Source organism: Delphinus delphis, chromosome 8 (genome assembly GCF_949987515.2).
Source record: "Delphinus delphis chromosome 8, mDelDel1.2, whole genome shotgun sequence".
NCBI classification, from domain to species: Eukaryota; Metazoa; Chordata; class Mammalia; order Artiodactyla; family Delphinidae; genus Delphinus; species Delphinus delphis.
In genome coordinates, this window is record NC_082690.1 from 15864756 (window position 1) to 15880772 (window position 16017).

General features: G+C 59.5%; 1 protein-coding gene across 3 annotated transcripts in view; it reads right to left on the reverse strand.

The window, feature by feature from the left end:
- Window positions 1-16017, reverse strand: part of PHLDB1 (pleckstrin homology like domain family B member 1) — a 45445-nt gene that overhangs the window by 22741 nt on the left and 6687 nt on the right. For all 3 annotated transcript variants that reach the window (XM_060017845.1, XM_060017844.1, XM_060017843.1), the window contains exons 4-9: window positions 15208-15378; window positions 7783-7908; window positions 4740-6088; window positions 2025-2306; window positions 1287-1427; window positions 1037-1174 (exon numbers count right to left, since the gene is read on the reverse strand). In XM_060017845.1, the coding sequence (XP_059873828.1) occupies window positions 1037-1174; window positions 1287-1427; window positions 2025-2306; window positions 4740-6088; window positions 7783-7908; window positions 15208-15378 (2207 nt within the window). The remainder of the gene's footprint in view (window positions 1-1036; window positions 1175-1286; window positions 1428-2024; window positions 2307-4739; window positions 6089-7782; window positions 7909-15207; window positions 15379-16017) is intronic.

Sequence of the window (16017 nt, forward strand, 5' to 3'; positions counted from 1 at the left end):
GAGCTGTGCCCCCTGCCCATTCCTTTCTGATCAAAACCCTGGGGTCCCACACCAAGAACGGAAGGAGGCAACATTAGAGGGGAGGGGCCAAGGGCACAGGGGTGCCCGTGGAGTTAGTGCAAAAGCAGGCACGGCTCAGCCCTGCCTGGGTGGCACTGGCAGTTAGGGACATGCAGAGAGCCCAGGACAGTGATTAGAGGGGGCGTTAGTGCAGGCCTGGTTGGTAAGCATGGAGTTAATTTGGCACAGAATTTGGGAGTGTGGTTTTGGGGTCCAGAGCCAAAGCTCCAAAAAACAGGGTGGGAGGGTCACAGAATTGTTAAGAGCTTCAAAACTGAGGGGCCGGAGGAAGACACTCTCAAAAAATCCAGAAGGAGAATTAATTCTTGGAAAAATACTGTCAAGTCCAGAAATAGGTGGCCCCTCTCCACTTCGGAGCTTTTGGCACGTTGTTGGACATCTTGGGCGTGGCTGACACGGCCCCTGTGGGATGGAGCGGCCCCAGCAGGCTGGCACGAAATCTGAAAGGGCCAGGGGCAGGAGCTGGGACCATCTGGGATGGGAGGCTGCAGATCCTGAAGGCTCAAGGGAAACAGAGACCTGAGGGCCATCTCCCAAAGACCACATCCTGAGCACCGGAGCCACGCTTGGAGGCGGATGTCCTCCAGATGCAGACACCCAGACCTGAATCACTCCCCAGCACCAGTGCCTTGGGCCGTGCTCACCGCCCAAGAAGGGGCTTCGGCACTTCCTAGAAGGGGCACGAAGGGCCTAGAATGGCAGGCACCCAGGCACCCAGATGTAGAACAGAGACCCAGGCAGAGGAGACCCCAGACACCAGCCCAGACCCTGGCAGCGCCCTCCAAGCTGGTACTTTCCACGGAGAATAAGGCCCCCTGCCCCAGAAGGGGCCCAGAGACCAGCCGGGCTGCAGAATGAACAATGAGGTAAGAGGTTAGGGGCCCCAGAGAAGGCATCTCTCCTCTTCTCCCAGGCCACAGGCGCCCGGCACTGAGCCAGGCCTGGGGTGGGTTACCTTGTCCCTCTCCTTTTGGATGCCCGTCTCCAAGGTCACCAGCTTCTCCTGCAGCTGGTCCAGCGCCTTCTGCTCCTTCTGCAGCAGCGCGCGCTCTGCTTCCCTCTCCCCCTGCAGCAGTGCCCGCTCCATTTCAGCCTGGAGGCAACAGCAGGGTCCACGTCAAGGCCACTCAAGGCAGCTGGACTCGGGCCACTCTGGGGCCATCACTGTGCCCGGGGAGGAGCCCAGCCAGGGCCCTCGCTCTCACCTCTCGGGCCGACTCCTGCAGCTGCTGCTCCAACTCCTTCACCCGGACTTTCAGCTGCCCCACTCGCCCCAGCACCTGAGCCCGCTCCTCTTCCAGGGCCAGCACCTCTCCCTGGAGCTTGGCACTGGGTGCATCTTCGTGCTGGAGGGGAGGGGAGCCATCAGCTAGGGAAGCCTCTAGAGCCTTCCAGGATGAGACTACGGAAACGGATCCGCATTTCTCAGGGTGCTTGGAAGGGGCAGCTGGACTGAGATAGGAGGAAGCTCCCCTCCCCGCACAGGGAGCAATACAGCTTGGCTGAAAGTAACAGACTCACCACCGGGTGCCAGGCCCGGGTGGGGCTCCAAGGAAAGCCAGGTCGTAAAGCATATTTATAGCTTGGGAAACTCATCAACACCTCCCCCTCTTCCTTGCCTCCTCTTTTTTTTTTGGCCCTGCTACTGGATACGCGGGACCTTAGTTTCCGGAGCAGAGATCGTGGAACCCACACGCCCTGCGCGGAGTCTTAACCAGTGGACTGCCAGGGGAGTTCCACCTCCTCATTTCTACACCCTGATGTCGGCCCAAACTTCATATACTTCCCCCTCGCTGGGCCTTGGCATCCACCACACACGCGTGCCTCCTCGGCCTGCGGCCTGCGGCAGGCCGGCCTGCGGCAGGCCACCCCGCGTCCCACCTCCTGCTGGGTCCCACCTCCTGCTGGGTCCCACCTCCTGCTGGGTCCCTGCTGGGTCCCACCTCCTGCTGGGTGCTCTCCGTGCTACTGCACTCCTCCTTGAGATTCTCCTCATCCGAGCGCTCCACAGTCTCCCACAGGCGTTGGGTGGCACCTCCAGGCTCCTCGTTGCTCCGCGCAGAGGCCCCAGTGCCCCCCACAAGGCCTCGTGAGGGCCTCCGGCCGGCCAGAGCCAAGGCTGCGGCGGCCTCCCCGATGCTGGGCAGCTCCCCGGCCTCAGGTCCCCCGTCGGCCCGGCTGTACTCGGCGCATAAATTCAGGATGGTCTCCAGGCGCTGTCGTTCCTGGGGAGGGTGGACAGAGCAGGGCGTAAGGGGAGGAGGCTGGGTCCCAGGAGGGCTAGAGCCAGGCATGGTGTCCCGTCAGGAGAGAGGACTAGGACACTAGGGGCTCGGCGTCAGAATCAAGTCAGGAGAGCCCAGAGCCCAAGGTCTGGGGAGGCAGAGGGAAGGAGGGCGGGTGCCCCAGAGGCGGGCAGGAGGAACCGGGCTGTCGTGCCACCTGCCCACGCGGCCAGCCCCTCCCGTCTTCCTGTTTCCTCTCCCTTCTCATTCTGTCCCAGGGTGGGCTTCCTCGTGAACACACAGGGACACACCCAGACGCACCCAGAAACACATGCTGGTAGGCAGGTAAAGAACACAATGAGACACAGATAAACACGCAGGTGTTCATGCTGACATGGATACACGTAGATCCAAAGACACCTGGGCCCACAGAGACACCGCCGCATATCAGCACTGACACACAAAGACACAACACGTACCCCGGGCCTGTATTAACAGGCAGCTACGCACAAACACACCAGTCCTGACATGCACAAACGCACACTGGCACACACACAGATAAACACAGTCTAGCACACAGACAGGTGGGCACCGACCCACACAGGCAGGGCCGGAGCACAGACCCAGGGGCCCACAGGGACCTGACACAGGTTTACACAAAGATGTGCTTAGCATGTATACACCCTGCCCGAGAGGCCTGGGCCACAGCCCTCCTCATGCCCATCTCAGCTCCAGTCACCCTCTGGCAGCCCCTGGCTCCTTCCCAGCAGGCCGCGCAGCTGCCAGCACTTGAACGCCTGGGCCCAGGTGTCAGTGCTCTGTGGCCCAGCTGCTGCATCCGCCCCCTTCCCACACAGCCCACCCAGATACCTCCCAGGGGCCTAAGAAGGTGAAGGAGGGATAGTACTCCAGACTTGGGGCTTCCCCCAGACTCTCTCTGTGGTCCCTCAACCTCTGGTGTCTCTCACCAGTTTGGCCAGGACCCCCCAGACACTTACCCAGCTTCCCTCCTGCTGCTTAGCCAGTTCCATAGCAAGAAAACCAGGAACAGAGTCTCAGCACCCAGGAGGCTGGGCCAGTGCCCCCGCCCCTGCCCCAGGACCAAGATAAGCAGCCAGCCCGGTGGAGGTGGGAGGGGCAGGGCAGGCAGCCTCCAAGATTTAAAGTGACAGGTGGGGCAGGTAAGGGCTGGGGAGGCACGTGGTGCGGGGCAGGGGAGGGGGCGGGAAGGCTGAATGGAGTTGAGGGAGGCTGGCCCCACCACTCTGCCTGTGCCAGGTTCACTGCCCCCTCTCCAGGATGAGACCCCAGCGGGGGGCAAGCACTCTTGTCCAGGCCAGGCAAAAACAGAAGATATAGTAACTTACAAGACTGGGGGTCCTGCCTCATCCCTCCCGGACCCAACACAGACACAAGGTCCCACACCCTCACCTCACCCAAAGCTGTCCCAACCTCTTCTGAAAGGGCTCCAGGCAAACCTCCTCAGTTCCGATTCTCCTCCTCAAACCAATCCCAGTGTCCCTGGGCCCCCAGGAGCCCCGTTCTTCTGCTCGCAAGGGAAAGAGGGCAGAACCTATTTTCCTGTGCACGTGCTACAGCGTGGACACACCAGCCAGCGCCCCTCAAGCTCCCTGCTCTATCTGGGGAATCCCAGCCCCCACCCAGCTCAGATGCCATCTCCAGGACAGCTGCCCAGAACCACACCCAGCCCCCAAAGGCACCCACATGTGTGCGCATGCACACACACACACACACACACACACACACACACCAGCACACAAAATCACTATCACACAGACTGACCTGGATCAGCCAGGGGCTGCCCATCCTGTTCTCTTCTTCTCCCCCTGCCACCCCCATTTCCAGATGATCCAGCATGGGCCAGGATGAGCAGCTCCCACCCATTTATAGAGGCCAAAGAGAAGCAAGAAAGAAGGACCAGAGGCTTTTCTAAAGAATAAGCCTTGGAGAGACAGGAGACGTGGGTTCCAATTCCAGCTCTGCCAGCACTTGCTGTGTGACCTTGCACAAACCCATTCCCCTCTCTGGGCTTCAGCCTTCTAATCACTGAGACCTGCTTCTCAAACTGAGACGTACAAAGCTTCATCATAAACGTGCTATGTTTTCCTAGAGCTTCATTGTGTTCAGGTACATAACGTGAAACTTCTTTTATACATGAAAACAAACACTGTGTTATGGAATAAATGCAAAGTGAGCATGAATTTGAAATAAGGCCTTAGAGACGTCAAAGAAAGTTCTTGTTCAGGGCACCAGAGCCTTGAGATACTGGTCACTACGGTGTATCCCGGAAGTGGAGAAGCTTGGGAAGCCCAGGCCCTGTCCACGGGCCCCTCCCTCCCTGCCAGCTGGCCCGCCCACACCCTGGCAGAGCCCCTGTCATGGATGCCAGTGGCCTCCCTGGCATCCGCTCACCAGCCTCTCCATCTCCTGCTCCCGAAGCCGCTCTTGGCGCTGCCGCCGGTGGTACTCCAGGAGGTCATCCTCGTTGTCACTAATCTCTGTGATGCTATTTTTCCGCTCCCGAGTGACAGGCACCCGCAAGTCCCCGCTGGAGAGCTTCCTCTGGGCACGGGGGCTCTGGTGGGGTGAAGCCCCAGTCAACGAGCCCAGACTATAAGCCGGGCTCAGCCTGCCACTGAAGCTGCCCTTGCGGGGTGCCAGGGACTCCCCTAGTGTGGGTGAGGGGCTCCGTGTCCTACGGCCCCGCGCCCCCAGCGTCACAGAGAAGTCCTCTGGTGAAGCCCCATGGGCTGCCCAGCGCCGGGGTCGGGGACTCTCTGCCACTTCCCTGGTTAGTTTGGGATCTGGGGTGGTCCGAGCGGGCATGGGGGAGAGAGCCCTTCGGGACAGAGATGGACTCAAGGGAGGCAGTTCTCTCATACTGTCCAGGCCCCGCCGGCCTAGGCGGGGGCTCTCGGGAGGTTGCAGCGTGCGGGTAGCGGACCCATCGGAAAATGTTCGGCCCACCAGCTGGCGTGAGGGGCTGGTTGTCAACACCCGCTCAGTGCCCGGCAGCTCCCGGAAAGGGCTGGGAGGGCGGTCCTGGAGCGTGCCAATCTTGTTTCGAGGAGCAGGGACTGGTGGCTGGAATTTGGGGCTGCCAGGAATGCTGGTGGGTTGGCCACGGGCACCGGAAGCCTGGTATTCACTCAGGCCAATCGCCACCAGGGGCAACTGCCCCCCCGCCCGGGGGCTCTCGGTGGCTCTGCAGGCCACTGCCAAGACAGTGGCTGCAGGGCTGTCTGTCCGCAGACCTCGGAGGCCAGGGCTGGGCGGCCTCTCGTGACCCCCCTTCCTGCCCAGCCGGGGGCTCTCAGAGGGGCGAGCACCACTGGGTCGGGACTGTGAGGGCTGCAGGGCCAAATGGTAGCTAGAGGACCGGGCAGGCACCAGGGGGGGCATGGAAGGGGCTGGCTCCTGCCCACTGGGGGAGTGGCTGGCACAGCTCCCACTGCTGGCTGGTGAGGAGAGCGGAGAGAAGGCTGGAGAGGTGTTCTCATAGCTGGAGCCCATGGACATGGCGCCAGGGCTGGTCGGGGGGGACAGCAGGTAGCGGCCACCATTGGCCATCGGTGACAGTGGGGAAGTGGCGGCAGGCTTCTTGCCAGCAGCTCCAGGCTCCTCGAGCACCAGTGAGTCCATGATCTCCTGCAGGTCCTTCTCAATAGAGCTCACCAGGGAACTGTGGCTGCCACAGGCTGAGGGTCCCTGGGTTGCAGGCTGTGGGGTGTGGTTCCCGTTCACCAAGCTTTGTGATTCTGCTGAAGGAAAACGCAAAGAGGCCTCAGGACCTGGTCGGCGTCTCCTAGGCCCTAGGGAGCTGCATATGCACAAGAACGAGCACTCCCACGTCCTGCCAGCAGAACAGGGCTAGAAAGGCTCTGGAGAAGCAGCCAGGAGATCTGGGTCCCAGCGCCAGCTCAGCCACTAACCTGCTGTGCAACTTCCCCAAGTCACTTGCCCTTGGTTTTGCCGTCTGTGAAGGAAGAGGGCTCTCCTGGCTCTGACATTTTATGACTTAGGACAGAGTCGGCAACACGGCCAGGCACTCACCCTAAGACTAGGTTCCTCCCTGCCTTGGTTTCCTCAACCTCCTCAAGCTCCACTTCAGGAAGGGCAGGTGGACCTTCTGCAAAGGCCATGGGGGCACGCTGGGGAGCGGGCCAGAAGTTCCGGGGAGGAGGTGGTCCCAGTCCAATAGGACATCAGGGCCTCCCAACACAGCAGCCGAGACCCAGGAAAACACACACACAGATCCTCCAGGGCTGGGCGAGGGGTGTGTGCAGCACCACTTTATCCAGTCAGAGGCAAGGGAGGGGCCTGGCCCTAAAGGCCAGTTCCTGGAAGCCAGGCTGGGCAGCAACTAGGTGCAGCTCAGTGCCTCCAATTAGCCCGTTAAGCCATGCCAGCAAGAGCCTGCCTTTGCCCTGCCCCAGCCCTTGTCAACCAACCAGGAGTCTCTGAAACCACTGCCCCAAACAGCTGAGGGAGTGGCGTGACAAGGCCAGGGTGGGAGCAGGGTAAAGCTACCCAGGGAGTGGACTGGGAACCCAAGCTTCTGAGCCTCCAAGGGCCTAGAAAGGAGAAGAAAAAGGCTTTGCAAGACTGAGTCTGGGTCCAAAATTATGGGGACTGTGTGGGACCAAAGGCAGAGGGGTTGCCGTGGATACTGGTGATCCTAGGGACCACCCATCTTTCCTCAGATCCCCAAATGATCCATTGAAGCCACTGATGCCACCCTGCTAGGTGCACCTGACATACATGTCCACCTGTCCCAGTAGCACGCTGACACCTGTCATCCTATAGCCATCTGAATACCCGTGCAAAGTCTGGGGTGGCAGGCCTATAGGCAGCCTCCTGATCTGCACCCAGCCCCCTAGGCAGCTGGGCTGAGGGGGGCTGTGCTGGCTCCCTGGGACAATCACCCAACTCTCCTCTGGGGATCAATAATTCACACACAAACTGCAGCTGCTCCACTGAGACATCAGCTGGCATGGCATGGCCTGGGGGTGGGGCAGGGCCCAAAGACATGATCACAAGCAGGTGGGACCCCCCCTCCCCGCCCCAGAGCTTACAGCAGCTCAATTGGATGCTTCCTTCTGCCCCCACAGGCCACCCTCAAGGGTGAGGCTCCCTGGTAGTGACATAAGAGGGTCAGGGTCCCAGACACCAAGGTGGCACCTTCCAGGGCAGTGGGACACAGGCCGGCACAGCCCCCCATCCCTCAGGCACATGATTCCCCAATTCCAGCCAAGCAGCACTTCTTGGATCTCTTCCAGTGGTCAGACTGCCTGGCACTCTCCACCAGTGGCCCATGGCAGGTGGCAGCAAGCCCAGATCATGGGTGTTGTCCTGCCCTGACACTGCAAGTGTGGCTGGAGGCTGGAATGGGCAAGAAGGAGGACTGTCCACGGGGTGCCGCCAAACTAGCCACGTGCCCCAAGTGGGTACCTACCCGGGCCAGGACTGTAGGTGGGTCCAGGGGCCCGGCCCCCTGCCGGAATCATGCTCTTCATCCACTTGGCTTCAGCCGGGTGGTTAAAGCGGAGGAAGGTGGACTGACCCAGGCACAACATGCAGCCTGCAGAGAAACCAAACGCTCGGAAGGGCAGGCAGAGCTGAGGCAGCCCTCACCCCGCAGCACAGCAGGCTCAGCCCGGGCTCCGAAGAGTCATCCCCACCTGCACTCAGCGGCACCCACTGGCTCCACACCTGACTCCCCCCGTGCCGGAGGCCCCAGCCCAGCTCCACAGCACAGGGCCGAGGGGAAAGAGCTCTGGTTTGTAAGTCCTAGTCCTAAATTTCCTTCATACTACCTGTGAGATCTTCAGGTAAAGTCACTTCACCTCCTGAGTCTAGTTCTCTCATCAGAAAAATGAGGACAAAACCACTGACCTTGCAGAGTTAGAAAGACAGTGCATGCCAGTGCTCTGTAAGCGGAGAAGGCCCTCCAGAGAACACAGACACCCATGTGCCTCCCATCAAGATCCACCTATCTGCCACCTGGGTGGAAGGGTCAGTTTGAGAGGCAGCAACTTCCAGGATCACACAAAAGCTCTGAGACAGGGGACAGGGAAACACCATGGATCGGTCAGATGCCCCTGCGGGGACCAGAATTCGCTTCCTTAAGAGAGCTGCCCCCCTTTCTGACAGCCAGGAGCGACCGCTACCCTCCTTCTCTCTGTCAAAGCGCTCTCTGGCCTGACATCGTCCTGCTCCTTGGTCTCCCCTGGAAGGCAGCCAAGCCTAGGCCAGTGGGCCCAGCCTCAACCAAGCACATTCCCAGGCAGTAGACACAAGCCCAGTCCTGCCCAGGAAGTGTGAGTGCATGGAGGGGGGAGGGCAGGTGGGAGCCAGAAAATGTAGCCAGGGGCACCGGGAGTGTGCACGGTGACAGGTGTGCGCACCGCGCCTAAGCCTGTCTGGCAGAACTCCTCCTCCCGGCCACACCAGGTGCTAGAGGGCTTCTGCACAAGATGCTCTGTTGGGAGAAGCCAGAGACCTGGTGGTCTCTACCACCCACTCTTCCAATTTGTCCATGTCCTTGGCCCCTGGCCCCAGGCTCCTCTCTACCCTATCTGGTGCCACTTGGCACCCCAAGCTTCATGCCAGTCTGAGCTAAGACTGGCAGGGAAGTCTACATTCCTGGACGCTGAGACAGTTCAGCTCAGGCAGGCCACAAGGGCATGGGGCATCCCAGACCACGTGGGTACCTTGGCCGCCCACTGAGGCGCTCAGGAGCCTGTTGGGGGGCCCTGGGCATTGCCACGGAGGGGGGGCTAGCAAGCTGAGAAGCCCATAGCAGACAACATAGTAGACAAAACCACCCACTTCTCTGGCAAACCCACGGGCCCTCCCAGGCAGGCACCAACAATTCTAAAGGCTGATGGGTGGTTAGGAAAGGAGGGAGCCTTCCCTGCCAAGCCACCAATCAGAGGCGCTGATCACAGAGTAATCATAACCGGAATAAATAAGAGCCAGCCACACTGTCCACCTAATTACAGCCACAGCTGTTTCAGAAAGAACCCTGCATTCCCCGCCCCCTCCTTTCAGCCATTTAACAAGCTAATTAATGATGAGTTTGCAGGGTCTAGACAGACCCACTCAACCCTAGGTTGATGGGGGGCAGGGAGGGGGGGCGGGGCAGATCGGGAGCCTGACCACATAGTCCAGACTGGGAAGGAGGTGGGGAGTCTGGGTGGATTCCAGCCCATCAGTGCCAGGCCCACCCAAGGAGGCTGTGGGCACCTACGGACCCCGGCCCTGGCCCCTATAGCTGTGAGTTCCCTGCCCCTCACCCTCCTCTATACAAGGGGTGTGGCTATGCTGCCTCTGGGGCTATAAATAGGTGATGCCAGGCAGCAGAGCTGGATCTGTATTAATAGAGCGGGCAGGAGGGCAGCGGGACTGACTGCAGCTCAGCTCCTGCCCAAATTAACTTTCTATTTGCACTCAGGGGCCCCAGGCATGGCCCCAACTCTGGTCCCATGCCCCCAGGGGCCTGGCAAGCCTGTTTCTGGGAAGAAACCTCCTCTCTGCCCACTCCTGCCCCACACCTCCAAAGGTCAGCCCACTCACGAAACCCAAGAACCCCTTCTCATCCAGGCAAAGTTGTGTTTGTGCCCCTCCTCCCCAAAGGGGCTCAGGGCCGAGCTGTGTGCAGGTGGGTGCACATCTGGAGGGAAAAAAACAAACGGGGCAAAAGAGAGGGTGGATCCTATCTCTGAGAGATGCAGGGGGGAAACACTACACACAAACACACTCTCATCCCGGCTCACACACATACACACTCAGAAACACACAGACACACAGATATAGGCAGACAGCCTCACACTCAGAGCGACAGTCACTGCCCTGCTGGCCACACAAATAGAATGAACTGGCCAAAAGGAGGCTGGGGCGAAGGGAAGATGGGAGGAGGGGCCTTGGCTCCTTCCATCCGAGACCCCTCTGAGCCGTAACACAGGCTCCGCTCATCCTAACCAGGACCCCTCAACCCCGTAGAGAGGCAGGTCCCACGAAGGGGACCGCCTAGTGCTGGGGAAAATGAAGTCTGCCCCGCTGAGGAGTGGCCCCAGCCCAGGCGCCCCACTTAGATATGTTCAGGGCTCACACACACGATCGAGCCTCACGGCCTCAAGCTCCCAAGCGGGGCCAGGGACCCGATCCCCCTCCTCGCATGCTTCCCCACCCCCTCCACGCCCCTCCCAGCCCGAGCTGCTCCGCGCCCTGCTGCCGGGGCTGCGGCCGCCGGGGGCTGAGGACTCACCACCGAATCCGGACCTCCGGACCGCTCGCCCCTGCTAGCTCGAGCCTTCCAGGTCCCCGGCCCGCCCCGGGCCTTTGGAGAGGCGGGCCGACCTCCCGCGCCGCCGGCTCCGGGCTCGGAGCAGCGAGCGGCGAGGCAGCGAGCAGCCACCAATGCCCGGGGAGGGGCGGGCCGGCCACTGGCGGCGGGGGAAGGGAGCCCGGGAGGGAGGGACAAAGGAGAGGAGGAGGGGAAGAGGAAGTGATGGAGGAGAGGAGAGGAGAGGAGAGGAGAGGAGAGGAGAGGGGAGCGGGATGGAGAGGGCGGGGCGGGGCGGGGCGGGGCGGGGGAGATGCGGGGAGGGAGCCAGCTCAGAAGTCCTGAGCCCGGGTCAGGAGTAGAAGTGGGGCAAGGAGGAAAGGTTCCAGGGAGATGACAGAGAGAAGGACAGGTGAGAGGTAGATACAAAGGCCAGAGGGTGAAGAGCCAGGAGGCAGAAGTAAGGGGAACTGGGGTCTCACTGAGACCCCTCTGTGGCCAGAAGCCACCAGAGGCCTAGGAGGGGGCCGGCCCAGCCCCTGGCTGGTCACTTTGGGCCAGTCACACCCTCTGGCCTCGGGTTCCTTATCAACAGAGTGAGGAGGCTGGCTTGATGACAGCAGAGGTTAAGCTCTGACAGTCCATGGCTCCATATATTAGAGAGAAGAGTGAAACTCCTGGGAATCCAGCTAAGTCACTGGGTCCAGCTCTGGCCCTCAGTCTGCCACCCTGACAAGTGCAGGCCAAGGCAGTGCTGTGTGCAGTGTGCGCAGCACTGAGCCCGGCCCCTGTCTCCACCCTAAACACCTCCTCCTTTGCCCCCCTTACCCCCACCCTCCCAGCAGTTCACCTCGCCCCATGACCCACACTGGACCAAGGCCCTGCCCCTTCCAAGCCAGCCCACTTCCCTGGGGCTCCAGAAGCCAACCCACCTCCTTCCAACCACAACCACCGGTCGTGCTAGCCCCGTAAAGAGCTCTTTCACCCCAGGGAGGTACCCTTCCCATCTGCAAACAGTGCCAGCCGCCTCTGGAGCCCCCAGGACCAGGCTGAGGTTCTGGGCCAGCCAAGTACCTACCACCCAGCCTGGGTCCCAGAAAGTTCCTCTCATTCCAGGGACTGGCCTCTGGACACCAGAACCTTAAGGGACACACTGTGTTCTCTCAGACGTCTTCTGTATGCTCAGTGCTCACGTAGCCCCACACACTTTCTCCCAGGTACACACCAACACCTGCTCAGTCACACAGACACCACTCGGCCGTGCATACTCTAAATCACACAGACACCCCAGTTAAACACGTCCTGTCTCCCACACACATTTATTCTCAAACATACCACCCCTCAGGCACCAGCCCCTCTCTTGGTTATACCCTCACTCAGGCACAGATAACCTTTCACTCAGTCCCCAGAGAGACTCTGAAGTCAAAAGTCAGCCTCCTTAGAGAAACAGTCAAACAATTTTTCCACCCTCACTGAACTCCTACCCACCCAGCCATACTACACACACACACACACACACACACACACGCACGCACGCACGCACGCACGCACGCGCGCACGCCCCCGCACACTCATATACTCACATACAGCTTACTCCCCTTCTGAAGGAAAAAGGAAAACCATATAGGGTCAAATGCAAAATAGGGGGAGGGTTTAAAAAAAAAAAATCTCCTCAGGAAATGTGATTCATCAGTCTGGAAACTGTGACTGCCAGCTGGACAGACCCAGACGGACACAGAGGATACCGCCAGGGAGAAATGGGGCAGGAGGAAGACACAAAGAAGTGGGGAGCTAGGAGCATTTGCTTTTTCTCTCCTTCCTTTGAGCTTTATTAGTCAAGATCTTTATCAGTCTTATAACAGAGGACAGTTGGAGGCGTCACTCCCATTTTACAGAAGGAATAACTGACAGCTGTGTGGAAGAGGAAGAGGCTCAGTGTCCTGGATCCCAGAGGGAGGCAGCTGGATAACTCAGGAATCCTGGCTCGCCAGCCACATTCCAGGGAGCCTCCCTGCTGGCCCTCAGAGAAGCCCCTGCCCACCAAGGAGGCGCCTGGGGAGTGAAGGAGACTCCAACGAAGGGCTGGCAGTGAATGCTGGGAGAGGATGAGGACCTTCTGTCTAGACAGCCTGGTCCCTGAGCTTCATGGCTTTCCGGGCCCTTCCCTACTTGGTCCCCTCCCAGATCTTTCATGTGGTCTGGCGATGTGGTCTCGGGGCGGGACAGCCTAGACCCAGATATGATATTCCTCCTCATTTCCTTGGTCCTCTTCCTAGCTCCACCTCTTGTTCTGTAGAGAGAGGGCAGCGTGGGATGTCCCGGGATACCCGGGGATAGGACTGAAAGCAGGATCTTCCTGGCCCCCATGTCCATAGCTCTAGCTAAAGGTTGGCATCTGTTTTCTGCCTGCTTCCCCCCACCCCCTGGCCAGGCATATTCCTGCTGGAAGAGCCTGTCACTGCCACCCTGCTCGTGATGACGTGTGCCTCTCCAATTGCCTATGGCTGGGCCCAGTGCCCAGAATGATGCATCCAAAGCCCGGCCCAGCCAGAGAGGGCTCCTTGTTATTTCTAGGGTAGCCCTCTGTTTTTCAAAGAGGGGGGTCCCCCCTACAAGGCTGGATCGGGGAAACAAGACAGGGAAAATGATCCTCTTGCATATACGCCCACAGATAGGCACGTGGCCAGTGAGTTCTCATATCCTCACAGGCGCACACACGGACTTCGTTACCATCAGCCCTGAGTTCACCCCTGCCCCCAACTTGAACACTCTGATCCATAAACACAAGGAAAGACACAAACACAAAGATACACAAGCTCAGAGGCACAAACACATCCGGAGATACATAAACACACTCCAGTTACACAGACACATAGAGATAGCACATGCACCCCCGAGCCACCCAGTTTCCAGGGAAACGCGCTCCCAAGAATGTCCGGAGTGGGGCCAGGCAGGGCTGGGCTTGGTGCCTTGCTCCAGAGATGAGACAAGGAAACCCTCAGCTCCTGGAGCCCAGGGGAGGGGTAGTGCTGGGGAGAAGAACACCCGTTCCTTTGTGCCTCTGCCTACCCCTCCCCAGGCTGCCAAGCTTCTGAGACAGGCGAGCCTAGACAAGGCAGCTATGGGGGTGGAAGGGAGCGAAAGGGAAGGGGGTTTAGGGTCAGGAGAGAGTGGGAGGGTACATAGTTGGCAGGGTGGGCTTTTGCCTGGGCAAGAGTTGGGGGTCACTTGGGCCACAGGAAATGCCTAAGAATTCCATCTTGGCCCAGGCCCTCCCTCTTCTCAGGGAGCTAAATGCTGCCCTGGGAAGACCAGGCAAGAGAGGCCTACAGAGCATCGGTTCCTCCACCCTGCTCACAACGCACAGGGGAAGAAAATTCTTGCTCATGAACGTGAGGGATTTGGGGCTGGGCTCTTTCTCCAGCCTTCTTTGAACTCTGCCTCTGCCTCTCCTTGCTGTTCTACTATCTCACTTCCACGTACCCAAATCTTGGGGAAGATGCTCTCTTTGAGATGGAAGAGTATGGTCAGGAGCCAGATGGCATCACAGCCAAAGCCTCAATTTATGGGGGTTCCTCCTCTATCTGGAGTCAGAGAAGCCCTGGAGGAGATGAGGGCCTGTCTGCTGCTGCTCCTGGCAGACCTGTCTCCCTGGAGTCAGTTGTCCCCCTGACACTCCCAAAGGCAGGAAGGTTGGGTCTCCTGGGTCAGCCCTGAAGGGAGAGACCCCAAGAGGTGTGAAGAGAAGGAGAGAGGGAAACAGTGGAGTGGGTGGGATTTCCACTACAAAGGAGCTTCCAGCCAGTAGGAGGTAAGAGTCCCAAGAAAACACTGCCAGGACACGGGTCCTCCTACTTAGAGCCAGGCTTAGTCCAAAGCTCCATCCTCTACCCCCCACCCAAATCCACTTTTGTCATCCCCCTAATACGGTGCTTCACTCTATACATTGATGTCCAGGGCAAACACACCTGGTTTATCAGAGTGCTACCTGGCCAACCCCTTACCTGCCTGGTCACCATAGTAACCGGAGGCCCAGTTTTTAGAGCTCCCTTACACAACAGAATGGCCTGTTGCTTTGGGAAACAGGGTGGTAACCATATTCATGACCCAAAAGCTACTGTCAACAGTGTTTTAACAGGAGTGAGCGTGTCCTCAGATTCTGCCATCAGATTTTGCCCTTGTCCCATCGCCATTGTCCTCAGCAGCTCCCCAGCCTCAACAGCCTTTCAGAACAACTCCCTCCTGGCACCATGGAGCCATGTGCCACTTTCCCCTCGCTGCTGCTCCAACTGCTCTCCCCTAACGACCACGAGTGACCACTGCACCACTCCCCATGCCCTCTGAGAGCAGGAAGCAGGCCCTCTTCTCTCCCCACGGTGGCAGGGTGGGGGTGACCAGAGAAAAGCAGGTTGAAGACAAGTCTGGATGCTGGAGGGGTTTCGAAATGCACCCGATCCAGATGCACCTGAGCACCCCACCCCCAACTTGGCCACTCAGGCGGTTACCATGGCAACCAACACAGCAGGCTTCCCCTGCACCTGTCATGCACAAGCTTTTAAACAGCTCCCTAGGTTCCGGGCTGTCAGAACTTACCCTGAGTGAGTCGGGTGGGCTGCCGGACCAGGAGCCCATCAATAGTGCAGGCATTGCCGCAGGGGTAGAGGGTGAGGGTGCCCCGCAGGTTCTCGATGTAGCAGTGCTCTGGAGCCAGGCCTGGACCCTGCAGTGAGATGTCCCTGGCTGCAGAGCCAATCACTGTCCTCCCTGAAGACAGGAGGCAAACTGAGTCAGAGGGGTAGTCCAGGCTGAGCTGGCAGAGAGGGGCAAGGAGGGCCACACTGGAAATCTACTGCCACCTCCTACTCCAGGGAGAATCACGGGCCACATCTTTGGGACCCCTGAGCCTGGTCGAGACAGTAAGGGGTAGAAGCTCTTCTCAGACCCAGAGATGAAGGCCCGAAGGGCACAGTGGATCCACAGATAGAGTAGGGAAGGGGGACTTTTCTGCAGACCTTCCCTTTGTCCACCCAGTCCTCCCTCCCTAAGACCTTTTTCTCCTTCCCCATTCTCCCCCATCTTTTCCTCAAACTCTCTCAGCCTCCTTCTTCTCTCCCTCCCTTCTGCCACCTGCAACCCTTGCCCTCCCTCACTCCCCTCTCTTCAGTTCAACTCTCCCCGGGCTTCCGCAGACACAGCCCCTCCCCCTGGCAGAGCCCCTGGGACCGGTATTTGGAGAATGTGGGGAATGTAGTATCACCCAGGCAACAAGTGCAACCTCGAGAGCAGAGAGGAAGGGCAGAAGCCGCAAGGTGGAAGGGGCTGTGCCAGGGCCTAACTAGGAGGTCTGCCCCCACTGCCATCTCTCCATCTCCACCAGCACCTTCTCCCATGTCAGGCACTGCC